The 15522-nt window shown below is 43.3% G+C and overlaps 2 protein-coding genes across 2 annotated transcripts in view; one reads left to right on the top strand and one right to left on the bottom strand.

Annotated features, from left to right (window-relative positions):
* Positions 1-15522, top strand: part of COG5 (component of oligomeric golgi complex 5) — a 132764-nt gene that overhangs the window by 12600 nt on the left and 104642 nt on the right. Inside the window, 3 exon segments of the mRNA XM_032221701.1 lie at positions 659-713; positions 811-880; positions 6567-6687. Coding sequence (XP_032077592.1) covers positions 659-713; positions 811-880; positions 6567-6687 — 246 coding nt within the window.
* Positions 12426-13881, bottom strand: GPR22 (G protein-coupled receptor 22). The gene has a single exon (XM_032221703.1). The coding sequence runs from the start codon at positions 13879-13881 to the stop codon at positions 12583-12585; it is 1299 nt and encodes a 432-aa protein (XP_032077594.1). The 3' UTR covers positions 12426-12582.

Here is a 15522-nt window from a genome sequence, read left to right as displayed (position 1 = left end):
GCAGCAACGGTCGTAAGGGTGAAAAAAAGTCACTTTTTCAGTGCCGTTGTAACTTTAGGTAAGGTAAAGCTTCCCCTCGCAGATATGTGCTAGTTGTTCCCAACTCCAGGGGGCGGTGCTCATCTCTGTTTCAAAGCCGAAGAGCCAGCGCTCTCCGAAGATGTCTCTGTGGTCATGTGGCCGGCATGACTCAATGCCGAAGGCGCACGGAACGCTCTTCCCTTCCCACCAAAAGTGGTTCCTATTTTTCTACTTGCATTTTTTACGTGCTTTCGAACTGCTAGGTTGGCAGAAGCTGGGACAAGTCCCGGGAGCTCCCTCCGTTCTGCGGTGCTAGGGATTCGAACCGCCAACCTTTCTGATCGACAAGCTCGAATTTAACTGTTTTTCTCTCTCACAGAGAATCAAATGTAAAAAATGATCCTCTTAAAAGAATGAGAAATCTTCTAGAATAAATTAACTATCCTGAAATTCACATAAAATATTTGAACTGCCCCTAAATGAACCATCGCCGGCCGAGGACCACCTGTATTATAAATCCCGCAATTTCCTAACTTATTTTAAGTTTCTTTTCCTCAACTAGAGGGGGGGGGGAAACCCCCCAGCCTTTCCCTCAGCGAGGCCGTTATTTTGATCGCTTCTTCTATCTTTGGCGCAGGTGTTCTCGAAATGATGCAGACCCGAATCAGTGCCCTGCAGAGCACCGTTGACAGGTATGTCAGATCCGTATCCCGTTGTTTGGAAGTTTTTAAATTCTTGTGCATCCCGCTGGTCTCTGAAACGTGGCTCCTTTTTTTTTTTTTGCGTTAGGATCAAAGCCAAAATTATCGACCCCTACCACAAAATCGTATCCCGCACGGCGCAGCTAGCAAGGCTCCAGGTAAGTTATTCTCTCTTCTCTCTCCTTTTTCAGAAATATTCCTCTTTTTTCCCCCCTCCTCCTTTTTTTTTGCCTTCCAAAGAGTCTTTATCCGACAGCCGCAGAACGATGGCGAGATTTAACAGACGTGGAGGATATTTTTTGGAACAGGGTTTTGCGACTTCCAACATGGGAGTGAATTAATGATGGGCAGAGATAACCAGATTGGTTTTTCTGGAGGGCTCTACAGGGTTGCTATAGTTACTAGTCGAGAAATGGGGGAACACACTCCCAGAATAAATAATTAAAATCATAGCATAAGAATGGTGAACATTTTCCCCCCAAAAATCCTCTCAGAGGGGGAAAAAAAAAACCAAAAACCCAAGTGCAAGGAATTTTTGCGTGACAAAATTTGTAAAAAGCGCTTATATATGTGTGTGTGTGTTTGTGTGTTTGTGTGTGTGTTGTATTTGTGTTGATAAATAAATAAAGGGAAACTAGTATAGATCTATTTCAAGCTATTTAGCTTTCATCAGCTAGCCATACCCTTACTGGGATTCGAACATGGGTTGTATTACATATTAGGCAGATGTGTTAATCATTAAGCCACAGGCTCTCCTCCGTTATCAGCTAATATATATATACTACAGCTAATACACACACACACACACACACACACACATATATATATATTTCACCAGAGCCTTTCCTCATTAAGTTATTTATTGCCTTTCCAAATCAGTTTTCAGCAAGGCTCTCCTCGTTTTAAATTTAGTTGCAGCGTCAGTTTAGAATTCACCCAAGAATTCCATATATCTATATTTGTTCCTCGTTCCTCTCCTCCCAAGAATTCCATATATCTATATTTGTTCCTCGTTCCTCTCCTCCCAAGAATTCCATATATCTATATTTGTTCCTCTTTCCTCTCTTCCCAAGAATTCCATATATCTATATTTGTTCCTCGTTCCTCTCTTCCCAAGAATTCCATATATCTTTATTTGTTCCTCGTTCCTGTCTTCCCAAAAATTCCATATATCTATATTTGTTCCTCGTTCCTCTCTTCCCAAGAATTCCATATATCTATATTTGTTCCTCGTTCCTCTCTTCCCAAGAATTCCATATATCTATATTTGTTCCTCGTTCCTCTCTTCCCAAGAATTCCATATATCTATATTTGTTCCTCGTTCCTCTCTTCCCAAGAATTCCATATATCTATAATTGTTCCTCGTTCCTCTCTTCCCAAGAATTCCATATATCTATATTTGTTCCTCGTTCCTCTCTTCCCAAGAATTCCATATATCTATATTTATTCCTCTCTTCCAAGAATTCCATATATCTATAATTGTTCCTCGTTCCTCTCTTACAAGAATTCCATATATCTTTATTTGTTCCTCATTCCTCTCTTCCCAAGATTTCCATATATCTATATTTGTTCCTCATTCCTCTCTTCCCAAGAATTCTATATATCTATATTTGTTCCTCGTTCCTCTCTTCCCAAGAATTCCATATATCTATATTTGTTCCTCGTTCCTCTCTTCCCAAGAATTCCATATATCTTTATTTGTTCCTCGTTCCTCTCTTCCCAAGAATTCCATATATCTATATTTGTTCCTCGTTCCTCTCTTTCCAAGAATTCCATATATCTTTATTTGTTCCTCGTTCTTCTCTTCCCAAGAATTCCATATATCTATATTTGTTCCTCGTTCCTCTCTTCCCAAGAATTCCATATATCTATATTTGTTCCTCGTTCCTCTCTTCCCAAGAATTCCATATATCTTTATTTGTTCCTCGTTCCTCTCTTCCCAAGAATTCCATATATCTATATTTGTTCCTCGTTCCTCTCTTCCCAAGAATTCCATATATCTATATTTGTTCCTCGTTCCTCTCTTCCCAAGAATTCCATATATCTTTATTTGTTCCTCGTTCCTCTCTTCCCAAGAATTCCATATATCTATATATATTCCTTGTTCCTCATCACCCAAGAATTCTAAATATATAGAATAGAATAGAATAGAATAGAATAGAATAGAATAGAATAGAATAGAATAGAATAGAATAGAATAGCAGTTGGAAGGGGCCTTGGAGGTCTTCTAGTTGTGTGTGTGTGTGTTTGTGGGTGTGTGTCTGTAATTTTCTGGAATTTGTGGAAACCAAATTGAAAATAGTATTTAGCATTATGGACATCCACAGAGAATCTTTTTTTAAAACCTGACATAATATTAAAGATTGCTGTATGCCGATCATCGTTAAGTGTTGATAGTTGTCAAAAATAACCCGTGTTTCTCAGAATTAATGTCCTCTTTTCTCCAGCTTCGTGCTATTATATTGTGATTCATGGACATACTGTAATTCTCACTTTTTTCAGCACTACCAGTAAACTGTAGGAAGGAGTGGGAAGTATGCCTTGTAAAAAGAAGCATTATTTCTTTAAGTACATGGTAGTCCTCGACTTATGACCGAAACAGAGCCCAAAATTTCTTTTGCTATGCGAGATAGTTGTTAAGTGAATATTGCTCCATTTTACGACCTCTCCTGCCACCCTTGTTAGGCGATTTTATCGTAACACAGTTGTTCAGCGAATTTGCCTTCGCCGTTGACTTCGCTTGTCAGAAGGTCGCACAAGGGGATCAGGGCAGCCGTCATAAATATGAGTCGGTGGCCAAACGTCAGAACATAGTCTTCCATTATTTGAGGGGCTGGTGACAGCAGGACCGCTGGTTTAGTTGGAAGGGCCAAAATCCTCATGTGAACCAGCGGCCTGTATAAAATCACAAGTGACTAAAAGCAGCTTTTAAAAAATAATCTGCTTTTAGAATTATACTTTATAGGTGGAATCTTTCAAACTGCCGGCCTTTTCAAACCCGAGAATGCAAAGGTGTCAGATATCTAAACATAGAGGACAGTGATGGGGAACCTTTTTGTCCAGCCGTGCCAAAATCACGCACACACGTGTGACAGCTTGTGTGTGTGTGTGGCCATACCCATAATGCAATGCACCCTGCTTCCCTGCGCATGCACGCACGGCCACTCTGCGCCCCCATGCCCCATTTTGGTCTTAGCAGGCCTCCCTGAAACCTCCTGAAACCAAAACACAGCACACCGCACCCCCAGGCTCCCTCACACACACATGCACACGTGACACACATACACCCCCCCACATGCACGACAGGGACCCGAAAATTAGCTGGCTGGTGGGAGGCGCGCATGCGCAGCGGAACTGAGGTGGGTGATGGTTTGTGTCAGTGGTGGGTTTCAAATCTTTTTAGAACCTCTTCTGTAGGTGTGGCCTGCTTTGTAGGAGTGGCTTGCTGGCCATGTGACCAAGTAGTGGCTTGCCAGTCATGTGACTGGGTGGGCATGGCCAACTTGTAAAATGTGGTGAAACTCACTTAACAACGCTCTTGCTTAGCAATCAAAATGTTGGCTCAGAAACTCTGGCCTTTGAAGCACGCAAGTCTTAAAGCTGTCAAGTTACAAGACCCTTGCACCCCTAACCCTTTAGAAAAAAACAACCCCAGGGGTGTTCAAACTTGACAGCTTTAAGACTTGTGGACTTCAACTCCCAGAATTCCTCTTCCAGTCATGTTGGCTCAGGAACTCTGGCATTGAAGTGTGCAAGTCTTAAAGCTGTCAAGTTACAAGACCCTTGCACCCCTAACCCTTTAGAAAAAAAAACCCAGGGGTGTTCAAACTTGACAGCTTTAAGACTTTAAGGTTTAGATAGGACTCTTAGAGGCGGGCGGGACGATTGGTGAGCCAGCCAATCAGTGAGCGGCGGGCGGGGCAAGCGTGGTGCGGACAGGCGGGTGGAGGGAGCTGGAACCGGTTCTAAACGGCACAGTAGATTTGTGGAACCTCTTCTATAGAAGAGGTTAGAACTGGCAGGAACCCGCTCCTGGTTTTTGTGCCAGCAGAAAGGGCTCTTCATGCCACCTGTGGCGTGCGTGCCACAGGTTCGCCATCATGGATATAGGAACGTCATTCACTTTATTTGTAGAATTCCCACCCTGCCTTGCAAGATACTATAAAATGACATTCCTCCATAGTTCAGTTCTCGTACTCTTTTGAGTTTTTCCACCCTTCGTGCAGTTTGTATATTTGCACATCTTAGGCAAGCTCAGTTACTCCAATTACACATTAAGCGAGAAAAGGGTTTGCTTCTAAAGAGCGGATTAAAGTCGTGACGTTAATTACCACGGAGGAAAATCCTTCTCTTTACAATTACGTAATTTATTCAGTGGTGCAAACAATTAAAATCGACCGGTTTGGAATGAAATGGAGTCATTGTGGTACCGAGGAACGTAATCCAAATCCTGTGATTATATAGGCCACACATTTTGTAGCGCCGAATGGGTTTGGAAGCGCGATTGTGCTGTGAATGATTTATACGGGTGCCTCCGTACACATAATTAAAGTCATTAAGTGAGTTCGTTTAGCTGAAGATTTAATTGCAGAAAACTAGTTGGTGGAAAGGGTGCCACTTCTCGCTGGCATGTATTTGAAAGTCACGCTACGCCGGTAATGGATGAACAAGGAAGGGAAGGGGAAGGGTAGAAAGTGAAAAGGAAGAGAAGGACAGGAAGGAAAGGGGAAGGGAAAAGGAAAGGAAGGGAAGGGAAAAAGGAAAGGAAAAAGGAAATAAATGCAAATGGGAAAGGAAAGGAAATGGAAACTCAGCATTAAGGCACCTGCTGGGGAAACACCCCATCTTAGCTCGTCATTTGCATTCTTTTAGAGAGTCATTGAGGCGAACTTGACACTACTAAACCGCCAAGTGGCCTTAATGACCCTCTAAAAAGGATGCAAATGACCAGCTGTCTGCAAGGAATATAAATCCTTCCATTCCCCACCATCCAGTCAGAGCTGAAGAAGCTTCTTGGAGGAGAAGCGAAATGTCTTCAAAAGAAAAAAACAAGGAAGTCCAATTGACTCTTTAAAAAGCACCTTTTGGACCCTCATGGGTGTGTTTGACCAACAGCGTAACTAGATATTACCAAGTCATGAACCGAACCACCAGGTCCAGAAAACCAGGGGTGAAATGCTACCGGTTTGGGCCGGTGCGCCTGAAACGGTAGTAAAAAACAAATGCTGCTGGTTCAGGTGAACCGGTAGTAAGTTGTGCGACAATCAGCGGTGGCACGTGATTTATATTTGATAGAAATCGTGCGGCACAGCTGATTGTCACACAGCTGATCGTCAGAACTTTTTTTTTTAAACTTTTTAAAGCATTTTTTTTTTTTGCAACTGGTTCGGGCGAACCGTTAGTTTAAAAAAATGCTTTAAAAAGTTTTTTTAAAAGGTTCCAATGATCAGCTGTGCTGCACAGCTGATTGTCACACAGCTGATCGTCGGAACCAGTAGTAAAATGATACTTTTAAAAAGTGGGGGGGAAAGTTCCGACGATCAGCTGTGTGACAATCAGCTGTGCTGTGCAATTTATATCCGCTAGAAACAGGGAATCCTGCTTTCTAGCGAATCTAAATCACGTGGCACAGCTGTCTCCCCCCCACACACACACTGTTCTACTTACCTTTGCAGACTAAGAAAAGGCTTCTTAATGCATGCACGCAAAGCGAACTGGTAGCAGACTTCAGAGCATTTCACCCTGTAGTAAACATGGGATGTTTCCCACAGCAGGTACCTTAATGCTGGATAATCATAAATCTTGTCGAATAACACTTGCTTAATTCAATGTTTTCCTCCCAAGGCTGCTTGCGACCTGCTGAGGAGGATCATACGGATCTTGTACCTCAGCAAAAGACTTCAAGGCCAGCTTCAAGGCGGAAGCCGGGAGATCACCAAAGCTGCTCAGAGTCTCAATGAACTTGGTGAGTCCGGCGGATTGTTGTTTTTTTAAAAAGATCGTGTTGTTGGATTCAGTCGGCTTTGCTCAGGTCACCTTCCGTGTTGACACACGTGTTTGCTCGTTGGGTGGGTTTTCGTCAGAAAGAAATCTCGAAAGATTTGAGGTGTCATCTTCTGCATTGGGCCTTCAGGCCTGCCAAATTCAATGCTGTGGGAAAGTGGGAGTGGGGAATATATGGAGTGGGATAGATGTAGTCAAAATAACATTCCTGTTGTGGCCCGCCAGCAGAGCTGGCAGCAGATTCGGACAGTGAGGAGGTTGGGGAGAAGCATGGGCCAGTCCTGGAGGCTGGAGAAGGCTCTGATGAGCCGATACACTGCCGTATGCCAGTTATCAGCGGCCTTCGGAGTTGGACATCAATGGGGCAGAAGAACAGATGGAGCCTGTTCCCACTGTGCGCATGCACAGAGTTGCCAGACAAAGGGAACAGCTAAAGAACAGGGGTTGACTTGGGAGTAAGGCCACAGGTGGACGACGAATGGCCCCTCCCAGAGGGAATAAAAGAGGAGCGAAAGGGGAGTGGAGTTTGCAGGAGACCATTAGTTCGCTTAATTGGTTCGTGACTCTCGGAGACTCCTTGCCAAGTTTTGCAGATATCGTCCTGGCAGCTCTCCAAGCCAGATAAGGCCTGTGACCGTAAATCCTCCCTCGAAAGACTTTGTTGGATGTGAATGAGAAGAATTCGCAGTCAATTAATAAAAGGGTTTTTTGTCGGGACCAGGAGTTTGCTTCATGCTCTTGAGACGCTCAGATCAGAACAATTCCTTTCTCAGAGAGTCAAGGACATCTTGCCCTACTCCTGGAGAGGTGTGACTGAGAGGCATCTCCAGTTGGGACGGTGCCCGATTGGATCATGTGATGGAGATGTGGGTGCCGGGCAGGGACTTGAACTTTCTTTTTTCTTCACCTGGAGACTTTCTATCCAGGTGAAGAAAACCTGGAAACTTTCAGATTCATGTTTCCCCAGATGTGCCAAGATGGCGTCCCTAATAAAATGGAACTTTGAGGAAAGCTTCGGAGTCTTCTTTCGTTGGGGGTGTTACTTGGTACCCTGACACGAGGTGGATTTTCTTTTCCTCGAAAAATCGGGCCAAATGAGTCTTCAGAAGTTAGATGTACTTAACGTTTCATTGTATGTTTCTCAGAATTGTCGTGGGAGGACAGAACACAAACTTTGTCGATTTTAGATATTGTGTATATTCCTTGCATGCTACACAGGTCTAGTCTTCAACGTACAACCACAATCGAGCTGCACAATGTTTATCTCTAAGCGAGGCATTTATGAAGTGAGCTTGGCCCCCGTTTTATGACCTTTCCTGCCTCAGTTGTTAAGCGAATCGTTGCGGTTGTTAAATTGATGATGCGGTTGTTAATTGAATATGGCTTCCTCGTGGATTTTGCTTGCCAGAAGGTCGCAAAATTGGATCCACCTGATCTTGGGACACTGCAAACGTCATAAGTATGAGGCAATTGCCAAGCCTCTGAATTTTGGTCGTGTGGACCACGGGGATACTAAATGGTTGTGTGAAAATGCTCACTGTTTTCCATTGCCATTTTAGCTTTGAATGGGCATTAAATGAATGGGTTGTAAGTCGAGAATTGTACATATGATTTTTTTTTTAAAGGAAAATCAAAGTCCTTTCAATTCTTTTCAAAAAAGGAAAATCAAAAGTTCCATATAATAGTCAGGAACATCCTTTGCACAAAGACTCGTTTTTGTCAATTTCTCAGCTCCAGTGGCCTTCCATTTTGCAGATTATTGATGTGGTGTCGTCGAAAACTGACAGCTCACACTGATAAGAATTGCAAGTGGGTCATTTGTTTTGCAGGTCCTTGGGGAAGAGAATGTTGGAAGGACCTTGAGAAAGAGAAGTTAATGGGTCTGGCTTGAGTTGTGGTGTTGAATTGTAAACTTTAATACTTGACTATAATGAGAAAGCTCTACATTTTCAACAGATCAAACTAATTCTCTTAAATCAAAGTTGTACTGGAGTAATTGTTGCTATTGTTGCTAGTTGTGACCCATCACAACACCATGGACAACGTTCCTCCAGGCCTCCCTCTCCTCCACCATCCTCCGGAGTCCATTGAAGCTCATGCCGGCTGCTTCGGTGACTCCATCCAGCCACCTCCTTCTCTGCCGTCCCCTTCTTCTTTTGCCCTCCATCGTTCCCAGCATGAGGCTCTTCTCCAGGGAGTCCTTCCTTCTCCTTAGGTGGCCAAAGTCTTTGAGTTTCCTCTTCAGGATCTGGCCTTCTAAAGAGCAATCAGGATTGATCTCCTCTAGGACTGACCGGTTGGATGGCCTTGCAGTCCAAGGGACTCAATGCAGGAGTCTTCTCCAGCACCAGAGTTTAAAGGCCTCCATTCTTTGGCTCTCAGCCTTTATTATGAGGTAATATGTTTACCAATTTTTAGTAAATAATGAACGAAATAATATTGAACCTACATTTCTATTTTGCTCTTGTTCTGTTGCACGCAAAAAAAATTCTCCAAATCTATTTGGTAGGCTTTGGGGAAAATGTTGCTCCTTGGTGGTACAATGGTATACAGATTAGCTTAAATTTTAATTATCCTTTAAAAGTCCTTAAAGTGGCTTTACTTATCCTAAATAATAAATAGCTGTGTAGTCACTGCTCTGTTGAAAGGGGACTCTTAATGAGATGGGGGTTTCTAGCTTTAGCTTCGAGATGGTCTCAAAACAAACTTTTAATGGACATATTTTGTCTTCATTAAAATAGAAGTTATTCTTGAAGGCGAACTTTTTTAAAACGGAAGCAAAGGAGCTCAGTCATTCATTCATTAAATAGCTGCTAGAACATGTTGTGAGATTTTCCCTTAAATCTCATAATCTGCTACATTTTAATGAATAGAATAAAATAGCGTAGAATAAAATAAGAAGAAATAAGAGTAGCATAGAACAGAATAGAAGTAGGAATAGAGTAGAGCAGAATAGAATAGAAGTAGGAATAGAGTAGAGTAGTAGGAATAAAGTTGAGTAGAATAGAATAGAAGTAGGAGTAGAGTAGAGTAGAATAGAGTAGAGCAGAGTAGAATAGAAGTAGGAATAGAGTAGAATAGAGTAGAGTAGAGCAGAATAGAATAGAAGTAGGAATAGAGTAGAGTAGAGCAGAATAGAGTAGAAGTAGGAATAGAGTAGAATAGAAGTAGGAGTAGAGTAGAATAGAATAGAGTAGAGCAGAGTAGAATAGAATAGGAACAGAGTAGAATAGAGTAGAGTAGAAGTAGGAATGGAATAGAGTAGAATAGAATAGAGTAGAAGTAGGAGTAGAGTAGAGCAGAATAGAATAGAAGTAGGAATAGAGTAGAGTAGAAGTAGGAATAAAGTATAGAATAGAATAGAAGTAGGAATAGAGTAGAGTAGAATAGAATAGAGTAGAAGTAGGAATAGAGTAAAGTAGAATAGAATAGAAGTAGAGTAGAGTAGGATAGGAATAGGATAGGGATAGAGATACGATAGGATAGGATAAGAGTTGGAGTGGAATAACAGTGTTGTTGGATGCCCACAGCATTTCAGAATGGACTTGAAACAGGGTGTTGCAAAATTAGAATAACTGAGTCAATTTTAGTGTGGAACACAAAAGACACCTTCAAAACACGGAGTGATTTGGGAAATATCAAAGGTATAGGAGAGCCAGTTTGGTCCAGTGATTAGGGCCCCAGGCTGAAAAGCGGGAGACGGGAATTCTAGTCCCACCTTCGGCATGAAAGCTTACTGGGTGACCTCGGGCCAATCACAAGCAGATGGGGAGTTCTAGTCCTGCCTTAGCCCTGAAAGCCAAGTGGGTGATATTTGGTAAATCACCAGGAGACGTTGAGTTCTAGTCCCACCTTAGCAGGGGTGGGTTCCTGCCAGTTCTAACCTCTTCTATAGAAGAGGTTCCACAAATCTACAGTGCCGTTTAGAACCGGTTCCAGCTCTCTTCCCCCGCCCGTCTGCACATCATCAAGATGAAGAGCGAGAGGAGGAATTCTGGGAGTTGACGTCCACAAGTCTTAAAGCTGTCAAGTTTGAACACCCCTGGGGTTTTTTTTCTAAAGGGTTAGGGGTGCAAGGGTCTTATAACTCGACAGCTTTAAGACTTGCGTGCTTCAAATGCCAGAGTTTCTGAGCCAACATTTTGGTTGCTAAGCAAGAGCGTTGTTAAGTGGGTTTCGCCACATTTTACATGTTGGCCACGCCCACCCAGTCACATGACTGCCAAGCCACTCCCACCCGGTCACATGGCCGGCAAGCCACTCCCACAAAGCAGGCCACACCTACAGAAGAGGTTCTAAAAAAAATTTGAAACTCACCACAGCACCTTAGCCATGTAAGCCAGCTTGATGACTCTAAGTGTGTTGGATATGTTCACCACCTTGGGTTATTTATAAAAATAATAAAGGCAGGATACAAATAAATAAATATGATTACTATGGAATAAATAGCCAAACAATTGGCTTTTCTTGTTTTCTTGAACTGAGGTATTTGATTTGGCAAAACATTTTGGCTTATCAACTCCAATTTGCTTAGAAATAGGAACAACAAGCAATTTCACAGTGTATAAAGCCCATATTTCTGGACTGAAACATTGATATATATACGCACGGAAGAATCTTTTAAAACACGCAAATTCATTCCTGTTAGCCAAACAGAAATTTAGGTAGAATTAAAAAAGAATTACACTTTAGAAAATTCTTACTGTACAGTAGTGTTTCACTTATGTAAAAGCAAATCTCTCTCACACTGAGTTTTATTTATAGATAGATAGATAGATAGATAGATAGATAGATAGATAGATAGATAGATAGAGTCAGAACCCCTGGTATGCCCCAATTATGGGAGGAAGCTAACTGCTTCCATTCTCTGTCCATCGGCTCGTCACAAGAGACCATCCAGACAGAAAGCCCAATATTTTACTGTTGCCTTTGTTACATTTTGTGTTGTATTTGTGCTGATAAATAAATAAAGGGAGACTAGTATAGATCTATTTCAAGCTATTTAGCTCTCATCAGCTAGCCATACCCTTACTGGGATTTGAACCTGTGCTGTATTACATTTTAGGCAAACGTCTTAACCATTAAGCCACAGGTCCTCCTCCTTATCAGCTGAGTCCAGGGAGGTAGGTATATATTTAGTGTATGTATGTATGTATGTATATATACATACATACATACATACATACATACATACATACACACACACACACACACACACACACACATACACACACACGTACATATATATATATATATATAAAACCATAATATCCTTCTGATGAAAACTATTTATAAAGGCATATATTGCGGCTCAAAATATTAGAGTACCTTGAACTCACAAAGCTAGTGGCTATTTGGGGCACAAAGCTATAATTTTAAGCTTATAAATTATAACTGAGAAAAAGTTTTTCAGTTTATTGTCAGAAACCTGAATACGGTGCCAAAATAAGGCGCGCGAATAGGCCTTACCAACCTGCATTATTTCTCCGGCCCAAACTTTAAAAAAAACAAAGCTTTACATATTTACAAGCAAAAGAGACAGGTGTTGTTGCTTTTTAAGTGAGCACTATTTTAAGGCTTTTCTTGTTAGAAAATATTTACTTAAAGGTATATTGGAGGAACAGAGTATTGACAAAATTATAACCAGGATTTTACAAACCGCCATGCAACACACGTCTCAAATAATGTGGAAATAAATACGCCATTTCTGGTCTGTCTTGAAACGCACGTCAAACCATCACAGCCTGGCTTATATTTTCTCTCCCTTAAAAAAAAAAAAATCTCCGTATTTGGCAGTCGTGGTTTATCCTTGACTCCCCGCCTCCCCCCCTTTAAATAATCCAGCGGATACGGGAATCTAATCCGTAACTACTTGAGGTACTAAACACTTCTGCCTCACTTCGTTGTCTTCGAAAGTGATAGCCTTGGTTCTCTTGGGCTCGATCCAGGAGTTGTGTATTACAGCACTGTTTGGAATCGGGTCGGCTTCCACGATGGAAACGACTCGTTTCTTCATTTTGCTTTTCAAAACTTTTTGAAACTTCTGTCTGGTGAAAGCGTACAGGAGAGGGTGGAAGATAGTGGTCCCATAGGCCATAACCAGGAAGCACAACCTCAGCTTTACCAAAAGGTCGCTGGGTCCCAAACATAAAATGATCGTGTTTAGAACAGTGATTGGTGTCCAACAGAGAAGAAAAGTGGAAATGATCAACAGCGACATGCGGAAGACTCTTTTCTGCCGTTCGCGGCGCTCCCGGTGTCTCTTCACCGCCCGCCGTAGAGCGATGATAACTGAAACGGAAGTCCTTACGCCGAAAACCACATTTCTCCCTCCGCTGGCGTGCGGCGTCTCGGTGGGTTCTTGTTGGGTGGCCATGGAAATGGTCTTCTTTTTCGCTTTCTTCTTCTGCGCTGTGGAAAACCGGGTGCCGATGCGAATGTTGAGCGCCTGAAGTATTTTGCTGTACGTGATGAGCATCACGACCACCGTGAAGAAGAAGGTGGGAATTTGCACCAACAGGTGATAGTACATGCCCAGCTCGGTGTGGTACTCGTTCGCGCTGACGCACAGCAGCGTCTTGTTCTCCCAAGTGTTGGCGCTGTGGGCGCTGAAGAAGTTGACCTCGATGAACGGGATCAAGAAGGAGAAGAAAGAGACAGCCCAGATCAACGTCATGAGGATCATGGCCCTTCCCATTGTCAAGATCCGGTTGGCGGGTTTGACGGAGATGTCGTAGCGGTCCAGCGTGATGGCGAAGACGTTGATGGCGGTGGACACGCTGGCGAAGGACACGCAGGCCTCATGGAAGCAGCAGATGAGGGCGGAATTGTTCTCCAGCGGGAGCAGGAGGATGACGATGGTTAGCGGGATGCACCCCAGGCAAATGATGACGTCGAGAACGTGAAGATTCATCGTGATAATATTACTGACCGAGTTGATCAAGTTGGATTTCATACAGTAAAGTACCAAGACGGTGAGGTTGCTGCCGAGCCCCAGGACGATTTCTAACATGAGGAATCCGGTGAGGGAAACTTGAAAGCTCAGCGGGTAAGACAGCGGCTGGTACATATTTGGCTCAGAGTCACTGATGGCATCGCGGACAGTAATGTTAGATTCAGACTGCATGTTGGTTTCTGGGACGGAAGAGAAACACATCCTTTCTCCCAAGTTTCTTTTGCTCTGAAAGACAGAGAGAGTAGTTAGGAAGCGGATTGATTTGGGGCTCTCTCTCTCTTTTCGCTCTCTTTTTAAAATTTTTGCTTATCTGCAGAAAATAATTTCCTTAGTTTCACTAGCAGATAGATAGATACACACACACACACACACACACACCACGCGGCTACCTGGTTTCAGAAATTAGAGATGGTACAAAAGATGCTACATTTTTTTAAGGAGAAGGTGTGGTGCATATGAAAAGCTTGCTTAGCTTTTAATTCCATGTTTAGTGAAGGTAGGTAAAGGATGGATGGATGATGGATGGGTAGATGGATGATGGATGGGCAGGTACAGTAGGCAGGCAGGCAGGCAGAGAGACAGACACAGATGATAAATGGGTGGGTAGTAGATGGATGGATAGGTGGATGGATGGGTAGGTAGGTACAGTAGGCAGGCAGGCAGGCAGATGATAAATGGGTGGGTAGATTGATGGATGGATGATGGATGGATAGGTGGACGGATGGGTAGGTAAGTAGGTAGGCAGGAAGGCAGACAAGACAGAGACAGACAGATGATAAATGGGTGGGTGGCTGGATAGACAGGTAAATAGTCTGTCTTCTGTCTGTCTGTTTACCTACTGTAACTACCTATTCATCCGCCTACCAGGTGGATGGATGGGGTAGGTATGGTAGACAGACAGACAGAAGATAGATTGATAGACAGACAGACAGAAAGTGGATGGATGGGTGGGTGGGTTGAGTGAGTGAGTGAGTAGGTGGGTGGGTAGGTGGATGGATGGATAGGTAGGTACGGCAAGCAGGCAGGCTGGCAGGCAGGCAGAAAGACAGACACAGATGATAAATTGGTGGGTAGTAGATGGATGGATGATGGATGGATAGTTGGACGGATGGGTAGGTTCGGTAGGTAGGTAGGTAGGCAGGAAGGCAGACAAGACAGATAGGCAGACAGACAGATGATAAATGCGTGGGTGGGTGGATGGATAGACAGATAGACAGATAAATAAGTCTGTCTTCTGTCTGTCTGTTTACCTACTGTACCTACCATTCATCCACCTACCAGGTGGATGGATGGGGTAGGTATGGTAGACAGACAGACAGAAGATAGATTGATAGACAGACAGAAAGAAAGTGGATGGATGGATGGATGGATGGATGGATGGATGGATGGATGGGTGAGTAGGTGGGTGGGTAGGTGGATGGATGGATGGGTAGGTAGGTATGGTAGGCAGGCAGGCAGGCAGGCAGAAGATAAATGGGTGGGTAGGTGGATGGATGGTGAGTGGATGGATGGATGGATGGATAGATAGATAGATAAGTCAGTCTGTCTTCTGTCTGTCTGTCTGTCTGTCTGTCTGTCTGTCTATCTACCGTACCTTCCCATTCCTTCATCTACTGAGGTGGATGGATGGGGTAGGTATGGCAGACAGAAGATAGATGGACGGATGGGTGGGTGGGTGAGTAGGTGGGTGGGTGGGTAGGTAGATGGATGGGTAGGTACGATAGGCGGGGAGGTAGGCACGCAAGCAGATGATAAATGGGTGGGTAGCTGAATGGATGGGTGATGGGTAGATAGATAAATAGTAAATGGGTGGGTAGATGAGTGGAAAAAAAGAATGGATGA

This window comes from Thamnophis elegans, chromosome 7 (assembly GCF_009769535.1).
Source record: "Thamnophis elegans isolate rThaEle1 chromosome 7, rThaEle1.pri, whole genome shotgun sequence".
Taxonomy (NCBI): domain Eukaryota; kingdom Metazoa; phylum Chordata; class Lepidosauria; order Squamata; family Colubridae; genus Thamnophis; species Thamnophis elegans.
The sequence above is the reverse complement of the archived record's forward strand: the minus strand, read 5'-3'. Positions and strand labels throughout refer to the sequence as shown.

What these genes read in the sequence shown, in the direction of transcription:
- GPR22 (XM_032221703.1), bottom strand. Translation starts at nt 13,881, where the DNA reads ATGTGTTTCTCTTCCGTCCCAGAAACCAACATGCAGTCTGAATCTAAC.